Source organism: Corvus brachyrhynchos, unplaced genomic scaffold (assembly GCF_000691975.1).
Source record: "Corvus brachyrhynchos isolate BGI_N302 unplaced genomic scaffold, ASM69197v1 scaffold307, whole genome shotgun sequence".
Classification (NCBI taxonomy): Eukaryota; Metazoa; Chordata; class Aves; order Passeriformes; family Corvidae; genus Corvus; species Corvus brachyrhynchos.
This window is the reverse complement of record NW_008239288.1, coordinates 4,503,876-4,528,535: the sequence shown is the minus strand read 5'-3', so window position 1 is coordinate 4,528,535 and position 24,660 is coordinate 4,503,876. Positions and strand designations below refer to the sequence as shown.

At 49.8% G+C, this 24,660-nt stretch overlaps 1 protein-coding gene across 6 annotated transcripts in view; it reads left to right on the top strand.

Moving 5' to 3' along the window:
• The first annotated feature begins 5,607 nt into the window (after positions 1 to 5,607).
• Positions 5,608 to 24,660, top strand: part of PFKFB3 (6-phosphofructo-2-kinase/fructose-2,6-biphosphatase 3) — a 38,432-nt gene continuing 19,379 nt past the window's right edge. For 5 of the 6 annotated variants that reach the window (XM_017740408.1, XM_017740409.1, XM_008638394.2 and 2 more), the window contains exon 1: positions 5,608 to 5,799. In XM_017740408.1, the coding sequence (XP_017595897.1) occupies positions 5,784 to 5,799 (16 nt within the window). In that variant the 5' untranslated portion in view covers positions 5,608 to 5,783. The remainder of the gene's footprint in view (positions 5,800 to 24,660) is intronic. The other variant, XM_008638393.2, reaches the window with a different exon arrangement.

Below are 24,660 nucleotides of genomic sequence, written 5' to 3'. Positions count from 1 at the left end.
CTGCTTTGAACTTGTAAAACTTGTATAGCAACTGTGAACCAAAGCTCAAATGATACTCTGGCAAAACACACCGAGCTCCTCTTGGGAGGATGGGAAGTGAAAACTGGTGGGGTTTTTTGTTTTTCCACTCTGGGAAAGTGCTGGGTTTGTGCAGTTGCAGAGACGCAGAGTTACCACTGGGAGAGGATGTGAGCTGGAGCAATTCCCGATGTCTTGTCTTCTCTCTTTGTAGGAGGGGGTGTTGCACTCGAACAGCAAAATTTAAAGACCTTTCCAGGCAATCAATCCTGCAGCAATGAAGTGTATTCAAACTGGGGTTCAGGGATTTGCTTCAAGCCCAAATTTCATAGGAAGATCCATCTCCCTGCACCAGTTACAGCCCTGCCCATCATCCCATGTGACACAACTCCATTGCATCCAAAGACACTGTCCCAGAAGTATCACATTCACCTGCAAGGACTCAGCTCTTCTGAGGAAGTCGGGAATTTAGGGCTAACAAGGAAATTAAGTTTTGAAAATGTCTTCAGCTATGACATACTAGTCACGCATTTCCTCCCCTTTCTTCACTTGGATTTCTACCTGATCATTTAAAAGTATTTTGCTTTGTTTTATTTCTATCCAGCAGGCTGATTTATTCATGGGCAAAGCCTGATGGGTTTTGCTTTTCCTGCAGTGTTGGGGAACATAAAAGCCTGGAAACTTGAGGCTGCTATCAGCTTTTATGTTAAAAAATAATGGTGTTGGCATCATAAAATCAATACATCCTTTTTTTTCCTGTTTTTAAAAAAAAGGGGGGAGTTAACTGCATGGCAAGGATTTGCCTTAGCAATCCTGGACTGTGTGAAATAGAATTGATTATCTGTCACTCTTGATGAATCAGAAGAAGGATGCAGATGTTCCTCCAAACGTGACATTTCCTCTTCAGTGCCAGGTGGGTGTGTGGTAGCAGTTCAAAGCCACAGAAATCAATGGAGAAGGGAAACTGAGTTTCCTGCATGGAAAGAGCAGAATCAAATTTAGAAGCCTGCTGGAGCTGGCAGCAGCAGAGAAGCCAGGAAGGTTTGTACCTGGCAGCTGCAGTAACTACTGCCTGCAGATCACCCCTGGGAAACACTGTCTAGTTCTTTCTCTCCAAAACCCAAAAGCTGAAAATTGTGCAGAACAGGAGACCAGGATCTGGAGCTGTGCAAGGCACCAAGAGCACCTGGTCACAAAATGGTTTGGGTTAGAAGGGACCTTAAAGATCATTCCAACACCTTCCACTATCCCAGGTTGCTCCAAGCCCTGTCCAGCCTGGCCTTGGACACTTCCAGGGATGGGGCAGCCACAGCTTCTCTGGGCAACCTGTGCCAGGGCCTCAGCATCCTCACAGGGAAGAATTTTTTCCTTATCTCTAATCTAACCCTGCCTTCTGTTAGTTTAAAGCCATTTGTCCTTGTCCCAAGTCTTTGACCTGCATCTCTCTAATCCAATCTTGTCTCCACACCTTTATAGAGCACCTAATCTTTGTGATATGAAGATAGCAGCACTAATACCAGAGGTTAATAAAAGTAATCTCCCTAGGTCAGGCTACAGTGTACAAGGGGGGGTTGGCTGTAAACTCTCCAAAAGCTCACTGTTCCCAGTCCCTTCTGCATCTTAAGCCCTGATGACCCGGCTGTGTTCTCTGTTCTCCCAGCAGGAACAGGCCACGAGCCTCTCTGCAACTTTCCCCTGCTAAATCTGCAAGGCTGAAGCATCAGGCTGGTGGTCATGTGGGGAGAGCATGTGGGGAGAGCTCATTGTGAGAAAGGGAGCTGGGCACCAGTGTCTGGCTGCTGGAGTGTGGGGAGATCAGCAAAAGCCTTGAAAACCTGAGCACGGGCTGAAAACAGAAGTGTAATGGTCAGTGCCTGGTCACCTTGAAGATTGGCTTAGGTGTGACTGCAGCAGCTCAGCCAGGGAACAGCTGAGCAGTGGGAAAAGGGGCCTGATGCTGATGGGGAAAGCAGCACCTTCAGGCAATGTGTAACCAGGGGAGGAGGAGAAGAGCCTGCCTGAGCACTCTGATGTACGTGCCTGGTCACCTTGAAGATTGGCTTAGGTGTGACTGCAGCAGCTCAGCCAGGGAACAGCTGAGCAGTGGGAAAAGGGGCCTGATGCTGATGGGGAAAGCAGCACCTTCAGGCAATGTGTAACCCAGGGGAGGAGGAAAAGAGCCTGCCTGAGCACTCTGATGTATTATAAAAGGACAAAACAGAACTTTGCAAGCCAGATCAATCATGTAAGAAGATCCCCTGGTGTACCCAGCAATTCCCAGCACCCTCGTCTTCCTTGGGTTTGTGCCATGCAAGTCATTCCAAATATTATAAATATTTCAAAGGAGTTGTTTGCATTCTTATTTGCTTGTAGAGTACTAGCCCTGCAGTGAAGGAGATCCCTGTGACTGATTCTCAGGCTAAAAGCACTGACATTCCTGTCTCACACTGCTCCCACCCATTATCTCGCTAACTGGAAAGGGAGACCAGTTCAATACTGATTTCCTGGCTGGGGATGTGCAGGGCAGCTCATTTCATCCCTGTGCCCCTTGATGCAAAGCCTGATTGCGCACACAGATGGATTCAGTGCAAGGTGGGGAAGGCAAATTAAATCTCCATCCTGGATAAAGAGGTTTTTCTGGGCTTAAGGATGAAGTTGAGGGAAAAATTCTTCCCTGGGAGGGTGCTGAGGCCCTGGCACAGATTGTCCAGAGAATATGTGCTTGCCCCTGGATCTCTGGAAGTGTCCAAGGCCAGGCTGGACAGCACTTGGAGCAACCTGGGATAGTGGAAAGTGTCCCTGCCCATGGCGGGGGGTTGGAACTGGATGAGCTTTAAGATCCGTTCCAACCCAAGCCATCCTAGGATTCTATGAAATATGCAGCCTAAACCTGGGAGAGCAGTAAAAGGACCCTTTTCCAGGTCAGTTCCAACTAAACAACCCCCCTGAAATATTAGCCATTAAATTATACTTTTGTTTCCTTTGGAGACAGCTTCCTACAGGACACGGCTGGGAGCGCTGGTAGCAACCATTGAGGCTCCAAGTGCCTCTCCCACAGAAACCAGCACTTGAGAAGATCCCAGGAAGCTTTCTGGACCATCCCTCACCCCTGGGGCACAATCAGTGCTGGCTGAAACCCTTCCCACCGTGTTTGCCCAACCTGTTCTGAAAACCTCAAGTGATGCTGAGCCACTGCCAGCCTCTCTGGCCATGCAGCCTGGCATTTGTGCTCTGCCAGGAGGAGAGATGCTCTGATTTCACTGTCCTGGACCACAGTTCGTTTAGTTTCATCTGAATCTTATTTTGGGACCACCTTGATTCTCAGTAATTCTTTTAATTATGACTATTTTTACTTTTATGTTGTTCTTTTTAGATGCCAGACAGAAATGCTGTTGAACTGTGACTAAGGGGTGAAGATCCCCATATATCATGTTTGAAATCTTCTCTGCTTCTTTAAACTGCCTGGCACTACTGAGATGCCTGAGGTGCTTTCTGTGGGTGAGACCCAACAGTATCTGATTTAGGGAATGATGCTCTGACTCCTTGGAAGCTGGTTTCTGGAATTTTCTGGAAAATGGAAAGCAGATGTGTGGACAGCAAGGACAGTCCCATCTGAGATCTTTCTAGGTCAATGCACAGAATAACTGGAGCAAATCCCAGGGCAAGGACCAGGTGACAGAAGCACCTTAATGTGGACCTGAACCATCATCCTCTAATACATGTCTTGGTTGCAACTATGAAACTCTGGGATGCTCCAGCTGGGCAGTTTTTGGAGCTGAAGTTGCATTGTCCAGGCAAGATCAGTGTTGCAGAAAAAAAACATCCGAGGAGTTAAGCCCCTTCCAAGGTGTGCAGGCACTGAGCAGGATGTTATGGACAACAAACTTGGACATGAGCACCCAAACATGGATTTGATTGGTAAGACACTCATTTTGGGTCTAACTCTGAGTATATTGGATTAAGTTTCTTTTGCCAAGCCTTGGAATCATGAGCTGGAAATACCCTTCTGGAGATGAACTGCTAATCTGCATTTATCCTGGGACATAAAACTGTAAAAATCTGGTTTTGTGTTTTGTAGAGAGCTGAAAGCTCATCACTCCAAGGAATTTCACTCTTTTGCCAGAGCAGAGGACTGGGTTAGAGCTGAGGTGGACCAACAGAGCTCCTGGGTCATGGTGCCCTGGCCTTGGGCATGACTGGGGTGTCCTTCCCTTCCACCTGCCTTAAATTTTTCCAGCCTTTGGCCCTTTAAGGTTACTAAACATCCTGGGAAATTCCATTTTTAGATGATTTTTCCCCAAGGAAATGGTTGCCTGCTCAATTAGCTTGGGCAGACCCCCAGCCTGTCCTGCTGTGTTTCCCAGGGGCAGGGCATAAACCAGCTGCTGTAACTGGTTCCAGTCACTGGAAGAAGCCCAGCAGCCCGTGCCATCAAATCTTGAGCACTTCTGTTCCTCACATGGTGCTGGGCCTCAGGAACATCTCCACGTGCATCAGCCAACACTCCCTGAGCAGGACAGAGGCAGCAAAGCCATGTAAGACATTGATGTCCCTGTCCCTGCCATCCCTGCTGCAGCCACAGCTCTCATAACAGCCTGGGGGGTGTTTTTTTGGAGTGCTCCTCACCCACTGGCTTAAACAGGTTTCTCCAGTGGGGGTTAAGCCAAACCTGGCAGACTTTACCCTGGGGAGGATGAAGAACACTCACCTGGAGCATTGAGGTGGTCTGGATGGGGCTGGAGCCTGCAGGAGATGGATGGGGAGGCTTTAGACCACACAAGGGATGGTTTGAGGAAAGTCTTGTTGACTCCAGGAGGAGTCCAGTTTTGCAGGGAGCAGAGACACAGCGTGGAGCTCATGGTATCGCTGGCAAGCACCACGGGGAAAGGATGGGGTCCAGTCATGCACAGTTCAAAGAGTTTCTCTTGAACTACCTCCAAGCCAATGTCTCTTTCTACTTCCAGGGAGGGCATGAAGGAAGCACAGTAAAAATAAACAACCCTCCCCAGTTCAAATGCTCCACCTTCACCTCCTGCTGCAACCCGAGCTCCAGAGAGCTCCCAGGCTGACACGCACACAGACCTGATGCTTTTCCAAAGCTGATGGCTCATCCCAGCCCTGTGATGCCAGGAGAAGGGTATTTGCTCATCCTCAGGATCCAGCACAGCAGGATCTGAACTCCCAATTGCCTGTGCAAGGGCAGGAGATGCTGAACAGGGGGATCTGAATTTCTGACACCTTTGTTTCTGAAGCAAGTGTGTGTTCCCAGCTTGTCCCAGTGCCACCACAAAGAAGATGGGGTTGGTGCTCTGATGAGTTCAGAAATTGCATAAGTGATGCAGGAGGCCCAAATTCCATTTTCACACTCACATCCATTACACTCAGTTCTGTACTGGTCCTACAAAAAAAAACCCCACCACACATAAACTCAAGAACCCTGTCCCGGTACCTTCCACCCCTTTCTAAGGCCACCAGCTCCTTGTCCTGTTCCTGTCACCTCCCTCCCAGCTCTGCTGTCTCCGGGAAGTGAAGGGTTAAAAGCTCTGAAACTGCAAGAACTTCCTCCCTTCTGCAGTGCCACCCTCGGAATGACGCTGGTTTCTGCCGGGCTTTGCCCAAGTATGTCCGTTTCCTTCTGAAAGAAGAAGGAGGAGGAAGGAAAGAAACAGAGATACAGAAGAAATACATATTTTATATTTATATATCTAAGAGGAAGCGTTCGCGGAACCCAGTAGTCCGAGCGCAGCCCTGCCTCCTCCCGCTCCATGCCGTTCCGCAAAGGTAGGGCTGGATGGGTGGGCAGCATCCCGGGATGCTCCCCCGCAGCGCCGGGACCGACCTGGGGATCCAGGGATGGGTCCGTGGCCCGGGCTGTGCCTGCTGCAGGGATGGGAGATGGGAGCACCGAGCTGTGCCCGGCTCTGCCGCACCGCCGGCTCAGGGGGAGGATGGGGGACACCCCTGAGGTTGTGTGTGGGGTGCGTGTGCGTGTTTCTGTGCAGCCTGGTAAGGGCAACTGTCCCCTCTCCGCCCTCCCTGGGGGGTTCTTCGTCTGTTCCCGGGCGAGGGGAATGAGCTGCTCTGGGCGGTGCAAGGGCTGAGGACGGAAGGCAGCAGGATGTTTCTGGGCAGGGGGTGCTGCTGGGGGCTGGCTGGGGCGATGCAGTCTGAGAACTGGCGACCTGCGAGCATTTGTGTCCTTGGGAGGTGCTCGGCTGAGGGGCTGGGAGCAGAGACTGGGGAGGTAAAGCAGCTTTTGAGGAGGGTACCTCACCTGCGCAAGCCCCTTCCGTGCCGTGGTGCCCTCGGATCTGCGCCCCAAACCATCTCTTTTCCACAGAGCTCCATCCCAGCAGCTGGCAGAAATCCCCACTTGCCACCCCCTGGCTTGGCGGTGTGGGCAAGAAGCACCCAATATGGGACCTAAAGCTCTGATGGGTGCTCCTGTGCTGCTGTGGATGAGTTTTCCATCCTCTCCGAGCCGCTGTGAAGCAGAGACTCTTAAATGTCACCTCCTCCTCTTTCCAGAGGGAAGTGCGGGCACGGTGGGACACAGAGTGGGATGCTTGTGGTGGTCCCTTTTCCCAGCTCTACTGAGTGGGGAAATGGAAGGTAAAAAGTCTTCTCCGTGAGTCAAAAAAGCCAGGGGAGGCAGGGTTAAGTCGGGACGTGCAAGGACACGGGGAGAAGGTGCTGCTCAGCATCGCACACAGGTGCTTTGGCCAGCGGGCAGTCCTGTGCTGGGGCAGGGACCGAGATGTCACCCGCTGGGACTGGCATGGCATCGAAGGGCAGCAGGGAGGGAATGAAATTGGCGCGGAGAGGGCTGGAGTTGTTTTTGTCCCCTCTCCCTGCTCTGGGGAGGGTGTTTCGGGGGTGAGGCATCGCCCGCGGTGATGCTCACAGAACCCGTGTCTCCGGCGCCGAGGTTTCTGTTGCCTTTTAAGGCTCAGCGGAGCGTGATGTGGTTCACACCCTCGCATCTTGACAGCGCAGCAGACTGCAGGGCTCGATTTAATTTTAGGTGATAAACGGATTAATCTGGAGAAGAGGGAGAGGTGCTGGGGGTGGGCGGTGGGAGGAAAGCAGAGTATGACGCTTTGAAAGCGCTGAGCCCTTAGTGGGAAGCAGGGAGAGACCGGGGGAATTTCCCCTGTTGGAGGGCAGCTCCCGTGGCCCAGCTGCAGCCCCAGCAGGGGTAGAAATGACGGGCAGGTCTGCAGCACTTGGGGACACATGGTGGATTTGCAGCAGTTGATGCTTTTCCATGCGGCCCTGCCCAGCACACCTAAACTGGGGAGGACCCTTTTGCTGGGACACCGTGCTGTGCTTGTCATCGCTGCCAGACACGTGGGCCACAGCTGACCTGCAAATCCTCGCCAATTCGGTCCTGCAGCCATTGTGCCACCGTCGCAGCTCGTCTGTCTACAAACTTCCTCTAGAGGTCAACCTTGAAGTGCCAGAGCAGCTTTCAGCTGCTCCGTGCATCAGCCTGCAGCTCCAGAGTCTGAGATGGCAGAGGCCAGTGGGGATGGGTTTTGTCCACAGCTTGTGTATTTTAGGAGAAATTTTGTCACCACAACAGTTGTCAAGGACTGCAAAAGTGGTGCCTGGGGAAGTGGTGGAGTGACCATCCCCGGAGGAATTTAAAAGACATGTAAATGTGGCACTTGGGTACATGGTTTAGTGGTGGCTTAGCAGTGCTGTGACCCGGCCGCAAACTTTAACCCCAGCTCAGAGCATCCCGTTGGGCTGGTGGGACCCCACATCACCAGCCCTGCCTGGAGCACTGCTCAGTGGCTGCTGCTGGGCTGCCTGGGCTTCCCAGGAGCACATCCATAAGCCACCAGGCAGGAGGGTTGTGGAGAGCATGGCCTTGTGGCTGCCCTTCAAAAGCTGCCCACAGCAAGCTGTGTACATCCTTAGTTTACAGGAGAGTTAGGCATGAAGATATTTTCCTTCTAGTTCAACTTGGTGCATAAAAAGCCTTGCTTAAGGTGGTGGCTTCAGCTGGGTTGGAATCTGGCTGTGTTCCTGACCCTCCCAGAAGAATATGGAGGCTCCAGGCAGCTCAGCAAGGAGGCTGAGCCTTTACTTTGGAAGCCTTTTGGGAACAGCATCTCACCTCAGGGCTTCCTCACAGCCACCCTGATGCAGGGTGCAAAGAGGAGGCTCTGCCCAAGGGCTGCTGCTCTGCAAACCCCTGGTAGCTTGAGGCACAGGGAGCCTTTGAGATGAGCATTTTGGAGGCTCTCAGCTGTCTTTGCACACCCCTGCATGTGGAAATGGAGCACCCTGTGGAGCAAATGCAAACTCCACCCTGTCTTTGCCGGTTTCTCACTACTTGCAGCTTTGGCATCACTTTCCCGTGTCTTCCTGAGAGGTCTGTGTGAAATCCTGGTTGTCTTGGCTCTGTTCTGCCTCCTTTCTCCTTGGGCATCACAGCCAGTGGCATTGCCCCAGGATCTGCACTTCATGTTTGTATAACAGCTGCCATTTAGCAAGGCATTTGGCAGTTTCAGATATTAAAGAAAGGTCTTTCTAGCAGGGATGCTCAAGGACAGCCAGGAGTTATGAGCTTAGGACAGGAATTAATTTCTTCCAGCATTGCTGCATCAGCTGGGAGCACTGGAGAGAGCCCTGCTCCCCAAGCAGTGCCATTACCCTGGCAAGGGCCTGTCTGTGGCTGCAGCTCTGCTGGCAGGAGGTGTTGGGAGCTTTCACCTAAAGTACCCTTCCTGAAAAATATGATTTAATTACTGCAGCTGACGCAAGGAAGCCTGGGAGTGTGCAGGTGATAAGCTGGCAGGACATTGCCAGCGAGCAGGACATTTGTCATCTGTCAAAGGACAAATGAAATCCTGGGGCTGCTGGCTGGGAAGGAGCTGGAGATAAGACTGAAAGCCAGCGAGCAGAGATGGAACACATGATGATAGAAGCACAGAACAATTCAGGTTGGAAAGGATGTAAAAGATCACCTAGTTCCAAACCCTCTGACAGGGCAAGGACACCTTGTACTCGAGGAGGTTACTCAAAATCCACTCTAACCTCACCTTGAACACTTCCAGGGAGGGGGCATCCACCACCTCTCTGGGCAACCTGTGCCAGGGTCTCACCACCCTCACCATAAAAAATTTCTTCCTTATTTCTGATATAAATCAACCCTCCTTCACCTCAAAAGCATCACCCCATGTCCTGTTGCAACAGACCCTGCTAAAAAAACTGTTCCCATATTTCTTATAGGTTCCCTTTAGGCACTGGAAGGGGCTCTAAGGTCTCCCACGAGCCTTCTCCAGAGCAACCCCAGCTCTCCCAGCCTGTCTCCATGACAGAGGTTGTCCAGGTCTTGGAGCATCTCCGTGGCCTCCGCTGGACTTGCTCCAGCAGCTTCACATCCTTCTTATATTGGAGACCCTGAGCTGGACACGGGGCTCCAGGTGGGGTCTCACGAGAGCGGAGTGGGGCAGAATCCCTCCCTCTCCTGCTGTTCTCACTGCTTTGTACGTTCTGTAAGCAGAAGTTATGACATTTCCTGGTCTCATTTCTGCTTGCTGAGGTCAAGGAGGCTCTTGTTAGCAGGAGCAGAGGTGCCTTTTGCCCGTGAGCATGAAGGGAAAGGGCAAGACTATGCCACATCCCGGCACTGCAATTTCTGCTGCCTGTCCCCTGCTCCACCGAGCACTTCCTTGCTGTCCCAGCTCCTGCAGTGACTCAGATTACAACACCCCCTGATGGGAAACTGCTTTTGCAGAATGGTTACAGCTAAAGGTGGAGAACTGCCTTTCTGCAGCTCTTTTCAGGTTTTGGAAGGGATAATCTTGTCACTTCTGGAGGCTTTCTGGCTTGCTGGCAATTCCATGCAAACTCACATGCTGCTGCCTTTGCCGGTCACGTCACTCGTCGCTCCTCGATGTCGTGTCTTCCTGGCAGCCCTGGAAAAGTTTTTATCCAGCATTTCCTGTCAGAGGTACTGGACAGGATTTTTAAGCACTGATGGGCTGTACACATGATGCAGAGAAGCCATGTGAGGAGTCAGGAGCTGCTTGAGGGGGATCCTGCCTGCTGTAGCTCCCTGTGGGGACTGTCCTGGTGACGGCAGCACCGTGGGTGTCTGCTCAAAGGGCAGGGAGGAAATGTGTGGCAGAACTGGCCCTGGCTCTCCTGACTCACTGGCTCATGCCTGAGTCAAACCATTGCCTTGTTTTCACTGAACACCTTTCCTGGAAGGCTGGAAATCCCCTCCTGTCCTGCTTTGCCCCCTGGCCTATGTTGCTCACTGTGGTATTTTCCTTCTGGCTCTCAGTTTCATTTCATCCCCTTTCACCTCACCAGCCTCTTGAGCCAAAGGACCCAAAAGAACAGGTGTCTGTGCCCCCATCACACCCCTCCCAACACCTCCCTGCACTTCCAAGAAAGCCCTCCGTGAGCACGACCTTTCCGCTGCCCCTTGGCCCTTGCACTTTCTTTAGCATTTATGGCCACTCACAGGGAGTTTTTAATGGATTTCAGGGTCACCATGCCCGGTCTTGTTTCCATTGGTGCTCACAGGGTCATGAACAACCGAGCAGCAGAGCCCACCACGTCTCCTGGTGCTGGTGCAGGGGGGCAGATGCCAGGCTGTGGTGGGCAGGTGGGACAACCTTGGCTGCCACCAGCTGCAGGTTGGAACCACCACTCCACTAGAAACATTTGTAGGAGGTTCCTAAGGGCTGTGCAGCTCTGTGAGGTCCAGTGGGATTTTTGAGACCTACTCTGTGTTCTTATCACTCCCCAGAAACCAGCTGGTGGGGAGAGATATGGGTTATCAGCACCTCTCAGACTTCCCGAGTCTGGGAATTAAACCATGTGAAGCTATTGAAGGTATATCCTCATGTCCTAACCTGGGAGCAGGCAGACACACCTATAACCTGCCCTGCCAGGGTCAGCGTCCCACCAAGCAACTCAGGATGCTGGAAAACCCCTCCTTTTGGTGTCCTGCCTCCCTCCTGCAGGGATGGGGAAGGACTCTCCATTGCTGTATTTCCAGCCACCAGCTGAAACCCAGGCTCAGTGGCAGTGTCACACAGGAAAGCAGCTCAGATTGGGCTTGGGCTTCACCCCAGTGCTCAAATCCCACCACCAACACCCCCCAGACCCCTTTTCCACCTAGCATCCGACCATCCTTGTGCCAGCGGGGGTCTGTGCTGGCAGAACTGCTTTCCCTAACACACCCTCTGTGATGGAGAAATTGATCTCAGCACAAAACGGCTCCAAAGGCTTTAAATCAGATGACCACAGGTGTTTTTCATGGAGGACGTGGGAGGATTTCAAAACCAGCAGCCGGCAAGGTGTGATCCCTGTTTTCCTGGTGCGTGCGTGCAGGCACACACAACTCTGCAGGGCACCTGATCTATTCCCCATCATAACTACATTTTAAGGCTGGGGAAAAAAAAAAAGGGATGGGACACAGGCCCCAGCTGGGACTCAAGATCAAACCCACACAGATTTAGATTTCCTTTGTGTTTTCCCCTGGAGAATTCCTTGTCCTGGCAAGAGGTATTAGGATTCCACTAATACTGGGACAGCATATCTTGTATAAACCTTAAATAATTCCTTGCTGTAAAGAACAGCTATTACCTTCTCCACGCCATCCTTTTCCAGGCCAAAAGCTATTCCACAGTCTTCTCCTTCCTGGAGAACAAAATCACTCTCATTTTGTGCTCTCCCATATACCCCATTCTGAAGACATCTCCTTGGTATTGCCCACCATGTCCCATCCCAGATTAAACTTCTTCCCAAAAGAACAGGGCCTGGAGTGAGATGTGCCCTGCCTTGGTGCTGAGGAACCAGAACCATCCAGTCCAGAAAACCCAACCTCCTGCATTTTGTATGCCACCCTCTTGCTAAAACATCACGGAATTGGGCTTTCTTTTTTATATATTAATAATAATAATGATAATAATTTTCCCAGGGACCTAATGCTGTTCATTCAGAACTGACTGCTGGGACCTCTTTGTTCCCCCTCTCCCCAGTGTCTTACTCCTCATTGGATGATTTCCAGCTTTATCAATTGAGGCAGGGGAAACTGAGGCACAGGAGGGTGCAGAGATGGGCTGGAGGCTGCGCTGACAGTGCCTTTAGCTGCTCTTATCCATGGATCCAGCTCTCTCTGCACCAATCCTGGCTGTGCCGGAGCACCCTGAGGTGTGTTCCCTGTGTAGGTACATTTGGGGAGGGTGTTACCGGTCCAGACCTCATTGTAGTGCAGTGCAGAGCTTCCAAACCAGCCCCTGTGGGCAGGAGCAGGGTGTAAAAACCGCACCTGGAGAGATGTTGATTTGGGTTGGAAATCAAGGAAAGTTTTCTCCTGGAAAAGATTATGTGAGGACAGAGGGGAAAGCTGAGACCGACCAATGTCGCCTTGTGAAATGGTTTGGGGAGAAACGATGCTGCTGGGGAAGGGGTGATGGGGACGGTGATGGTAAATCCACGGGGGAAAAGGAGGTATTGCCGTGTCCTTGTGCAGCCCCGGCCCCGCTTTGGGCTCTCTTTGGGCAGGCACACGGCAGGGCTGCTGTTACACGGCTGAATCCCTTCAGCCAGCCTGATTTACCCCCTCCCTGCCGCCTCTGGAGCTCGTTTATCCGACCTGAGGCGGGGAGAACCTTTCCCAGGGCAGCGGGCTGAACTTGTTTACCCGTTCATTTATTATTTCATTGGCCTGCTGGCATGCGGACAGCGGGGACACCGGAGCACGTGCCAGCCCCGGGAAGCCACACGGGCTGTGCACGCCCCGGCCACATGGACACGGGGAGGAAACGCTGCGGGCTCCGCTGGGCCGACCGCCGGCAGCTGCGCCTCCTCCTCCGGACACACGCGAAAGGAGCGTGCGAGAGCCGGCTGCTGCTGGGCTTTCCAGCTATTTCCAGGATGGCCGGAGAGCAGCTGAGGCTGGTAAACAACAAGGATGACCCGCCAGTATCGGGGGTGTTTTGCTCCCAGTGGTACCGCGAGAAAAATGGGGTGTTTTGCCTCCTGCTCCCAAATCCACGAGCCCCAAGGAGGGATGTGGCTTCCCAGTTTCGGTCTCTCCCGAGCTGAGATGTTCTGGCTGGTTCTGCTGAGGGATAAACAGGAGGATGGGTTGCACTGGGTCCTGATGGGAGGGATGGAATAACTGGTGGAGCTGCTGATTTCTCTGCCTGGGGGACCAAATTTTTCCACCCCTAAAAATGCAGGTGGGCACTGCAAAATATAGGCTCCTCAGTCACCAATGTAAATTTATTTGGCGGAAACTCGTGCCTTCATCCCAGGCATGACCCAGGGAAGTGCCCCACGTTAATGCCAATAGGAGACTCGAACATGGCTGGAGCAGAAATTTGAGGATTTGACTTGTTTTTTTCTCCTTCTCTGTGATTTTCTTAGAAATCCTCCTTATTAGCCAGGGATTTCTCACAGGAACAGTAGGACGTAGCTGAGGCTATGACTTGGGCTTTGGCAGCCTGATAAAGCCCCTCCACAAAAGGAATGTGGGATGGCTTTATGCCAACACCAGGTGCTCCAGGGATGGATCCATGCTTACAAAATAACATTCCCATTCAGAACAAAATAAAGAAAAATAAATTTCTGGAAAAAACAGTATCAATAATAATAATAATAATAATAATAATAATAATAATAATAATAATAATAATAATAATAATAATAATAATAATAATAATAATAATAGGTTTTTTGCTGGAGGGCTGGATCTCATTCACGGCTGAGGACAAGGCTTTGGGGTGGGAAGAGGGACTCAGCAGTACCTTCACCACCAAAATCTCCATGTTGCTGAACCAGGCTGAGCAGGAGGAGTTGAGACAGAAGAGGCACCTCCCAGCAGTGACTTTTGTGTTTATTTTTTTCTCCAAGGTGGCTTTGCCAAAGGCAGGGAATGGATTTCCACCTCCTGCCAGCTGTGAAGATCATGTGCATGGAGGAACACAGTCAGCAAAGCCTGTTTCCCTTAAACCTTAAATCACTTCTGGTTTTTTTTCTTGTCTTCATAATTTTTGGGTGCAGCTGAGCTGCTGAGAAACTGATCACGTCCAACACATTTACACCGTAAATAAAAGAACAATGCAATAAACCATTAAATCATGTATGGCTGTTGCAACAGCAGCAATTAGGTGGAAGGCATGAGGGTGGGAAGTGTTCTTTTATGGATGTGACTTTACTAGCCCGAATTCTGGACGACCTGAGGTTACCTTTTCCAGCCTGGCTTGGGATGTGCTGTCACACCGCGCTGGCAGCCATGGGGTTGGGTGGCCTGGTGGTAACGGCCCGGCTGCAGACAAGATGGGACAAGGCAGTGTGGGATGAGGCTGGCGTGTGCCAGGGCTGAGCTTTAGTCACCCCTGTCATCGATGACTGGCTCTGTCTGAATGCAAGAGGACCAGATTTCTGAGTGGCGTCTGAAGGCACTGGCGGCTGCCAGGCACGGGGTGGTTGCGTGTGCTCCTGCACGTGTCCAAGGGAGCTGTGCTTGCTCAGTCTCTGGGTGGGCTTGAGCCTGCATGAGATGGGTTTTTAGGGATATTCAGTTGGTCAGGTCTGGAATGAACACCAGTGATTAGGGCAGGACAGGGAGAGGACACGGCGCATCCATGATCAAAGCATGTCCTGCAGATACTACAGCTCCTGTGACCCTCTGGCTACCCCACCTTCATCCCAAACCCATCCTGGTGGGATCCCCCTTAGCCACAGCTGCAGAAAGGCCTGGCTTTTACGTAGCTGGCAGGTTTGGGAACTGCTCTGGGCTCTGCTCCATGGGTACAAACCGTATCTCCCACTGGCTCAGTGACCATCCATGGAACCCCTGAGACATCACAAGCATCTTCACCCAGCAGTGGGTGAAAGGTGCCTGTCAATCAGGTGCCTGGGGCTGTCCCAGCCTGGGTAATAAACACACAACATGAAGCCAAGGAAGGTCATGCCTTCCTTGCCAAGCCCGACTCTCCCTCTTTATAGGGAAGTTGGCAGGAAAGCCTGGCCAGGAGTCAGGTGGCCCTCAGATCTCTTGTTGACTGTCTAGCAGTTGTTTTCATTCAGGCTGGGCTCTGGGTAAACAGCTGGGAAATGTGAAACCCTGGCTGTGGCCGTGCTGTCACTGCAGGCATCAGCCCGGGGACGTGCAGGGAACAGGAACCCACCAGCGCCGTGCAGGGAGCACAGGGAGATGGACATGTAAGGTGAGCCCCTGTCCTGGGGTCATTTGTTTGGTTTACAAGGATTGACAAGTGTCCTGTTTGTGGCACAGAGTTTGTGCTGGCACAGGGTGCCCAGAGAAGCTGTGGCTGCCCCATCTCTGGAAGTGTCCACGTCCAGGTTTGATGGGGTTTGGAGCAACCTGGGCTAGTGTAAGCTGTCCTTGCCTATGGCAGGGAGGTTGGAACTGGATAAGCTATATGGCCCCTTCCAACCCAAACCATTCTGTGATTCCCTAATGAGTGGTGTTGCTGGAAATGCTGAAGCAGACACAATAAAAGTGGTTTTCCCCCATCTCCATCGTTAGTCAGTGAGGACGAGTCACAATCAATGGCCAAGATGTGCTTCCACCTATGCCATCCCCTCCTGGCTCTGTCTCTCAGCTCAAGTAACAGCAGTTGTTTGGGAGAAAACTGAGGCCCTCCCAAGTGCTTTGAAGCACAGCATCTTTCCTTGTGACCCCTGCCAGGCACCCAGACACTGCTTCGCTACTCCCTGTTAAACTCCAGGGCAGAAATCAAAACATTCAGCTCAATTTTCTTTTTTTTTTCCTCAAGGAGCTGTTAGCAGCTTGTCATTGCGGGTTGGAAAATATAAATGTATTTGAGAAAATATGTTGGCAGCAAGCTCCCCATATTGTTTCAGCTTGCCCCAAAATTCCAGAGAAATTTTCCATTAATATTTTTCATGTCTGATTGGAAAATATCGGGGACAGAAGAAACAAATTCTGTAGATATTTTTAAACAATTTTAGTTTTTGTTTTTCCTTTCCCAGCCAGGTCTTCATGGCATAGAAAAAAATAAATGAAATGCACAAATGAAAATCATCTGCTAGGACTTAAATGCATTAAAATCATTGTAAGTGGAAGAATTTTAAGAAAACCATGATAAAGAAATTTGGTTATTTAACTTCTGCATTCCAGCAATCTGTGTGATCTGATTCCGGTGATTTGGGTCCAAAACTCGGTTAGGAGTGGTGTTAGGAAACTGGAGGTTCCCTGAGAGAGGTTTTGACTGTAGGGAGCTCCAGCAGAAGATATGAAAACAAAACTGAACCTTACCATTCTAAATTTCAGCTTGTTGACCACACACTTTCCCTCTTACTTGTGTTTCATAGACCTCCTAAAAGCAATGCCTGCAGGTCTCAGGTTTAAAAGCACATGGCAACACTGTTGAAAAGTGGGGCACTTAGGCCTCACCTCTGGATGCCTTGTGGTTTCCACCAGCTGAATGGAGAGGGGAGCCCTTGGGGAGGCTGATCCAGGGAGCAGCTCAACCCCAGGAGTGGTGCTGGTCCCAAAAGTGGTTCTTCTTGGCCAGAGCTGAGGTGTGTGGGCCACTGTTGGGTAACCATTGTCTGGATCATCCCAGCCCTGTGAGGAAGCAGGGATGAGCAGGTTGTCCACAGGGCAGACGTGCTCACAAAGGTGAGGTGTGGGTGGGAAGATGCTCGGCACGTACACGATTTTGAAATGCAGCTCCTCACCAGAGCTCTTCTCTCCCTCCCTGCATGGGACTCTGGATTGGACAAGGAATTGTGTTTTGGGTCGCCTCGTGCTGGAGAGCACTGAGATGTGCATGGAATGGTTTTGGGCATAGCTCTGAGGTTCTCTCCGTGCTCAGAGGACACAAACTCCTCCAGGACACATCTCAGTTTGCAGTCAGCACCCACAGCATGGCAGCTGAACCGTTCTGAGTGCAAGTGGGTACTCATTTCTCTCCACAGGTGGTAGAAGTGGTCAGAGGTGACCAATTCCTTGTAGACACCTCGAAATTACATAAATTCTTCCCAAACTCTACCCACAGCTTTTCTGTGGATGGAGGAAGAACAGCAGGAGCTGAGCTTTGATGCCTCCTCCCTGCTCAGCATCCCTCAGGGGAACCTTTCCATCTGAGCCTCCCAGGCAGTGCAGATCCTTCTGGGATGCTGCTTCAAAAGTCCCTGTACCAGGAGCCAAACAGATTATCAGCGGGGGTTGAGACCTGAGAAAAAAAAATACTCTTTTTCCTAGACTGTGATTAATCTGCTGCCCGCTGCTGCCTACAAGCACGTCCTCCTTGATCATCACAAATACAAACCACCACATTTTCTTCCCCAGAGCTTCATGTTTTAGGTTTTTTGCATTACTTTGAAGAGATTCCCCAGCATCTCTGCGGTATCTGGCTTCAGCACATCATTGCCTACAACTTTTTTAGACGCTTCTGTGTCACCATGACAATGCTGAGGTTGTCACTGGCCCGGGCTTGTTACATAATGAAGGTGAGTCAGCCCCAGAAAGGCCACAGCCTTTGCCATTGTTTGACTTAATAACCTGCAATGATGAGATAACGATCCAGGTTCTTAATGAAAGGTGGGTGGTAATGAGAAGTTAGGAAACAGTTCAGTAGCAAAGTCCATGGGATAATGACAGGCTGCGATTTCCGGAGGGGAATGGAGGCTGATCATCCTCCACCGTAAATGGTCTGAACAGACTCATCGTCCGTCGGGGGGTTTCACATCCAGCACTGGGCGCCTGCAGGCAGGAGACCTGGAGAGACCCACGTGCATCACCGGGCTGGGAATTAAGTTCTTCATGAGCACAGTCAACTTCAGTCGTTGGGAGGTTCAACCTCCATAAAAACAAATCCTATAACAATCTGTGCATGCAGGAGGGCTGGAATTCTGTGTTCTTCCCATCAGATCTCCAAAATGCTGCATCACTTTCCAGCGTTGTGCCTGTTTGGGCTGGGACAGGTTGATTTTCTTCAGAGTAGCTGCTCTGCGGCTGTGTTTTAGACTTGTGACCAAAACAGTGTTGATAATACAGAGATGTTTGTGGTTTTGCTGAGCAGGGCTTACACAGAGGCAATGTTTTTCTGCTCCTCACCCCACCAGTAAGGAGGCTGGGGGGGCACAAGGATTTGGGAGGGGACAGAGCAAGGGCAGCTGACCCCAAACTGACTAAAAATATTCCATAACACATTTTGTCATGCTTAGGAAAGGGGGGACATTCGGGGTGGTGGTGTTTGCCTTCCCAAAGCCACCGCTACATGCGATGGAGCCCTGTTTTCCTGGGGATCACTGGACACCTGTGGGAAGTGGGGAATTAATTCCTTGTTTATCTTTGCTTGTGCACGTGGCTTTTGCTTTACCCATTGAACGGTTTGTGTCTCACCCCCTGAGTTTTCTCACTTTTTCCTGCCAGTTCTCTCCCCCATCCCGCTGTGGGGGGAGTGAGCGAGTGGGGCTGAGCTCCCAGCTGGGGTTAAACCACAACAATCCCAAATTAGGTCTTGTTCAGGTGTGAGAAAAAGGCTGTGATTCTGCTGATTTTCCCCGAGAAGGCACTGTGGTAACACATGCCAAGTTCTGCTGGCAGCAGCAGGACAGGGAATATCTGATCTGGCAGCTGGGACAGAATAGCCCTGTAAACACACTTTTCTCTCAGACCAGCAGGATTTTTGTGCTGCATCAGTGCCTTGTTGCAGGTGGTTGTGGCCTCTTGATTAGGGATGAGGTAACCTAAAGTCAAGTTCAGCATCCTGTGGATTTACTCTAAATCAATCCCAGGACTTTCAGTGGGAAATTTCACACCTTAAAATAACAGGGCAAACAGGGAGGTGTTCCTTTCACACAACTAAAAGTACCTGGGAGTAGAAGGCTCAACCCAATGTCAGACTCATGTGAATATTGTCTTTTCAGAAGCTCTAAAAATGCCAAAAACTGAATTTTGTCTCTCTGACTGATCTGCACCCTCTGACCCTTGCTGTTGGGACCAAGCCTGAACTTTTGCAGCCAGGTTTTATTTCAAGGAGAACCAGTAATAAATTCCTGAGACTGGAATATGCCAACTTCTTGCTGTTTAGTTACCCTCTGACCCCGTGTTTCATAGAATCACAGAATGGCCTGGTTTGGAAGTGACATTTAAGATCATCCAGTTCCAACCCCTGGCATGGGCAGGGACACCTTCCACAGAAATAGGTTGCTTCAAGCCCCATCCAACCTTGAACACTTCCAGGGATGGCACAACTTCTTTGAGCAACCTGTGCCAGGGCCTCACCACGCTCACAGTAAAGAATTTCTTTATAATATCTATCCTAAATCTACCCTCTCTGTAACCTATGGAGTCAATTATCTTTATGATTTAGCCCATTTATGGGGTGAGTTTTGTTTTGCACTAGTCTTACAAGGTCGGGAACTTTCACAGGACATTACTCAATCCTCCTGGACCTGTTTCTGAGCAGAGCTGCCAGCTTTGAGAAATATCCCTGCTCCAAAGGATATTTGCAGCTTCAGAACAGTATTTCCAAATTATATTTTTTGAGAAATACAGAATATAATTATTTTTTAAAATTACAAATAAACCTCCTTTCCTGGGATTTTAAATATGAACCTCAGTCTGGGAGGCTCCTTTGGGGTCATCAGTCCTGGCCGATGGACACCCATCTTACATCTCCCTATCCTTGGTCTTAGGATTTACTGGGTCTTCCCAGGGGACCATCCAAGACCTGAGCACAGTTGGAGGCATCCACTCTCTGAGGACAGTGGAGGGAACCTTGAAATAGTTTGCTTTTAATTTGGTGAATTGAGATTGAATCCAGGCTCTCATCCTTTCTTCTTCCCCATATTCATCAAAGCCAGGCATTGCATTTCCAACTCTCCCATTTCCTTTGCTGTAATGCTTTAACTCAGCCAATTATAACCAAACACCTCTAGTTAGGGCACAAGTCGGACCACTCGAACAAGGTTTGAACCCTTGTCCTCCTGCCTGAAGGGTTATAAATTAAAATAAATTTAAAAAACCCCAACAATTTGCAGAGGGTTGACTTCAGGAAGAATTTACTCTTCTTGAAAGAATTCCTGCTTGGCTCCTAGTGTGATGGTGACAACACACGGCGAGCTCAGAGCAGAGGGCTGGGCAAAAGCAGGGAGCTCCCTAAGCTGCAATCAGCTGATTAAGGCTGAATTCTGCATTTCTGCAACCTCTTCCTGACTTTTCCTGTCCCTTGGCTGCCAGGAAAGGTCAGCCCTGGGTGCGATGTTTGACTGGGGCTGATACTGTGGGGTGAGCAATGCCCTGTGCCTCTGTGGGGATTTCCCCCTCCGGGGCTCAGCCCTGGTTTCTCAATGTCAGAAGCTGAACCCCGTTGAATTTCCCCCCTTTCTCTGCTTGTGGCTGTCTTTAAGCCAGGCTGCACCCACAGGCAGGCGTGTGGCAGCCCGGGTCTTGCTCCAGTGGTGTCGCAGTGCCCAGCTGCTGTCAGCAATGAGCTGAATTTCTTACACCCGGCCAAGGAAGGAGTCTCATGAGCACGTCAGGTGCAATCAGAGGGTGCAATAAGCTGAAAAACTGCACGGCTTGTCCTCAGCCAGGAGAACGTGTGTCTGCTCTGGTGGGTGGAAAGAAGGAGAGCTCTGGGGCATGCGATTTTCCCTGCCCTGCCTGCATCCTGCACCCCCGGCAGGGCCCAGCACTCCCAGCTGCAGAGGGACCAGGAGCTCTCCCCTGATTTCAGGGTAGGGGTCTGTAAATCCCAATGCTGAGAAACATCCCGTAATCCCTGCGGGGAACCCTGTCTGCAAATTATACCGTGAAGAAATGATTTTGCCTGATTTCAGTTCCTTTTTGCCCGATGTGGCTGAAGGAGGAAAAGGAGTGTTAGACTGCAAGAACAAGGGGGTGAGAGGCAAGGAATGAGGAAGGAAACACAACTTGTTTAGAGGAGAGGAAAGAAAAAGCTGCTTTCCACGGCAGAAGCACCCCGATCCATTACAGGGACAGATGCAGGAGCTCTTCGTGTTCCCCCCCGGGCATCAGGACCTGGGCGGGATGAGGGAGAGGGAGCGGTGATATCCTGGTGATACAGGTACAGTTCACACTTTGCTCCTTGTTTATTTATTCCTGTAACTGAAATACCTGCGAGGGGCGAGGGAGGCGATTGAAACCTGCAGGCACAAAGGACCGTGAACTCCAGCTGCCTCTCCAAATCCAAACATTTTTATCAGCCTGATAAAAATCAGACATTTATCACCCTCCCCACTATGAGCCTGACCCTTAGCAGCTTTTTTTCAAGTCCTTCCAAAGAAAGCGCCATCAGCAGAGAAAACTACTCAGCATCCAGCTGGCAAGAGGAGGGGCAACCACTTGGTTTCCTTCCTGACCTTTCTGAAAGCATCTAATTCCCCGAAAATATTGCAGACAATTTTCTTGGTTTCTTCAGTATCCCACTATTTAAAAAAATTTTTTTTGCAAGTGCAAAATTTAGCATTTTGCTTTGGGGTTTTTGTTTGTTTGTTTTGGTTTCTTTTGTTTGGTTTTTGTTTGTTTGTTTGTTTTGTGTTTTTTGAAAACCACATAAATATGCCTTGGTCAGCCCAGAGGAATAAATTTCTCTGCTGCAAGAAAATGTCGTTAATGCACTAACAAAATCTGGACAGCTGCTGCCTGACTTTTGCAGCTCCCGGGGTAGGGAGCACTTTGGAATGGCATTAAACTGGATGAGAGTAGATTTAGATGGGATATTAGGAAGAAATTCTTCCCTGTGGGGGTGGTGAGGCCCTGGCACAGGTTGCCCAGAGAAGCTGTGGCTGCCCCATCCCTGGAAGTGTCCAAGGCCAGGCTGGATGAGGTTTGGAGCAACCTGGGACAGTGGAAGGTGTCCCTGCCCATGGCAGGGGGTGGAACTGGATGACCTTGAAAATCCCTTTAAACCCAAACCATTCTGTGGTTGTGAACTTTGTGCCCACATTCCAGGCCGAGAAACCAAGGCCATACTGGAAACTGCTGTAGATGAAGCTGCCCTGACATGAACAGAGCACACGAGTGGCTGCATCTATATAGTGATGCACACACAGCTCCCAGCCACCCCCTCCAAATTCTAACCCTGCAAAGAATTCCTGGATGTGTGACCAGGATCCCACCAGGCATCTCTCCCCCTCTGCACCCCATGCCACGTCCAAAGGAGACGATGCGTGTGGCACTGGACGTAGGCAAGAACGTGACAGGTCCTTCCCTTCCAAGTTTCCTTTAGAGGAAATCAAATAAATACAGAAAATAAAGACATGAAAAGAGGAGGACGAATCATGGCTTAGTCAGAGTTGGGGCTTGCCAGAGCAGTCACTGCTGGTGCTGGCATTTTGATGCCAGGGGGAAGATGTCAGGGAAGGCTGGCTGGTAACCAGTAGGTTCTTCCAAAGGGGATGGAGAATTAAGTCTGGAGTTGTTCTTTTGGGATGTGTCCAGAGCCTAATGCCACTGTTCAGGATGGGTTGCTAGGTGCGTTTGACGTTGGAGCAGCAGTGGAACAAAGGAGGGAATTGAGAGGGTTTAGTTTTGGTGTTTTGGAGAAGTTTGAAGGCTGTAAACACCATAATAGGTGGGTGTCCCATTCCCACAGAAATGGGATTTTCCCCTTTTTCTCCCAGACTTTCCCTCTTTGCACTGCCCTTCCCTCTCCCACCTCTCTGGACCTGCTGCATTCATCCCTTGGATGCTCAAGGTCAATTTTTTCCCTATCTACCACCAGGACTTTCAGATTTTGAGCCCTGGCATTACATTTATACATTTATACATTTATACATTTATACATTTATACCCTGTCCCTTCTCATTTTTTAAATATCTGCCACCTTCTGGTTGGGGTATGTATGGCAGCACCTCCAGCCTACACTGACTGGTTGATTCCTCGCTCCACACTCTGCCACACAGAGAATGAGGCTGTGGGACAGCATCACTGGCTGTCCCATGTCACACTGTGCCTGTGGTGGCTCCCAAGGAGCTGGCACCTCTTCCTGACAACATTCAGGCCGCACCAGTGACTTAATTTCCTGAAAAATCGCTGAGCTAAGCACCCCCTTGGGCTCCTTTCACAGCAGCTGTGAGCAACAGCTTATTTACCAGTCCAGGTGCTATTTTTAGAGAGCTGGGATTTGGCATAGCACGATTTAAGAGGGCGAAAAATAATCCTCTGAGTGCACCTAGCGCTGTCCTGCTCCCCACCCTCCACCCGGCATGAAAGTGCCTTATAAATAGTAATGGTGCTTCTTCCAGCTGACCTCCCTCGGAGCAGCTGGGTGCTCGTGCCTTTGAAATCCAGGTCACTTATTTAGGAGTTGAAGCTTTCCGCTCCAGTTATTTAGGAGTTTCTAAGCCAAGAGTTACTAGGTGGATCTAATTTGAAGCGACTGTGATTTTAATTCAGGCAGGGTTTCGCTTTCAGGCTCCTTTTCATGTCGTGGGGGTGGTGATTTGTGAAGTGGAAAAGAGCCATGGAGAGGGGAGAGAGCTGCTGGAGGAAGGGGGATGATGCCCAAATTCCTTGTCCTGTAATATCATATGAATTTTTGTCCTCCTTCTGACTCATGCTCTAGCTGGGAGCCGACTTTCTGTTGCCCTACATGTGAAAAGGATTTGGGGATTTTGTGCAGAGGGGTCCAGGGAGTGCTGTTGTGCCTGACTCCCATCCCATCCTTGCCAAATGGAGAACTCACAGCTCTCTCTCATCTCCCTTCCCACATCCCAAATCTCTGGTTCTTTTCCAGCTCACTCATAGTAGCTTTTTTAAAATTTATTTTTAGGTTTTTTTTTTTTTTTGCCTGTGAATATTTTTTCCCTGTGTAGGAGAGGGAAAGATTGTGCACTTTTTACTCCATCTTGGTTCCATGTAAGGAATTAGCCAGAAATATCTTCTTTCTAGATGCGTTATAAAAATACAAGCCTTTGCTTCCAGAGGAGTAAAATACCCTCTGTAACAAAAAAAGGTTATTGAACATTTTAGGTATCCAAAATGCTCCTTATCAGGCTTTGAATTCTGAAGCAAAATTTGCTTTATGAAACACCATCAAAGCAGATGCTCCCACCTCTACAGCTCTTCCCACCTATGACATATTCCCACATTTCCCTGCTGTGGCACATTCCCACCCAGCATCCTTCCCAAGAGATGAGAGCTTGAGCACCTGTGTATGAGGGATTTGGGCGTCATCACAGGAATTTTCAGGGTGGTCCCAACCCCTCTGTGCTGCAAACAGGGGCTGTTCGGGGCTGTCACCATTGCTGGGATGCTGTTTGCAGCCTAATTTGTGGTGAAAACGTAACTTGTAGGAACCTGGTGAGTGCACTAAGAAGTTTAATAAACTAATAAAATGATGAAAATAAAAATAATTATTACGAATAACAGTTGTTATTATAATAAAATTATTAATATTAATATTAATATTAATGTTAATGTTAATGTTAATGTTAATATAATTAATAATAGCAACAACATATTTATTGTACGTGAATATAATGTGATAACTAGGAAAATATTGAACTAAGAGTAAAATAGTAAAATAATAAAATAATAGTAGGAAACGATTAAATAATAAATAATTAAAAGAGATGAAGAAATTAATATTAAATTTTAAAACTATTGATTAAAAATTAGCATTATGCGCCCGT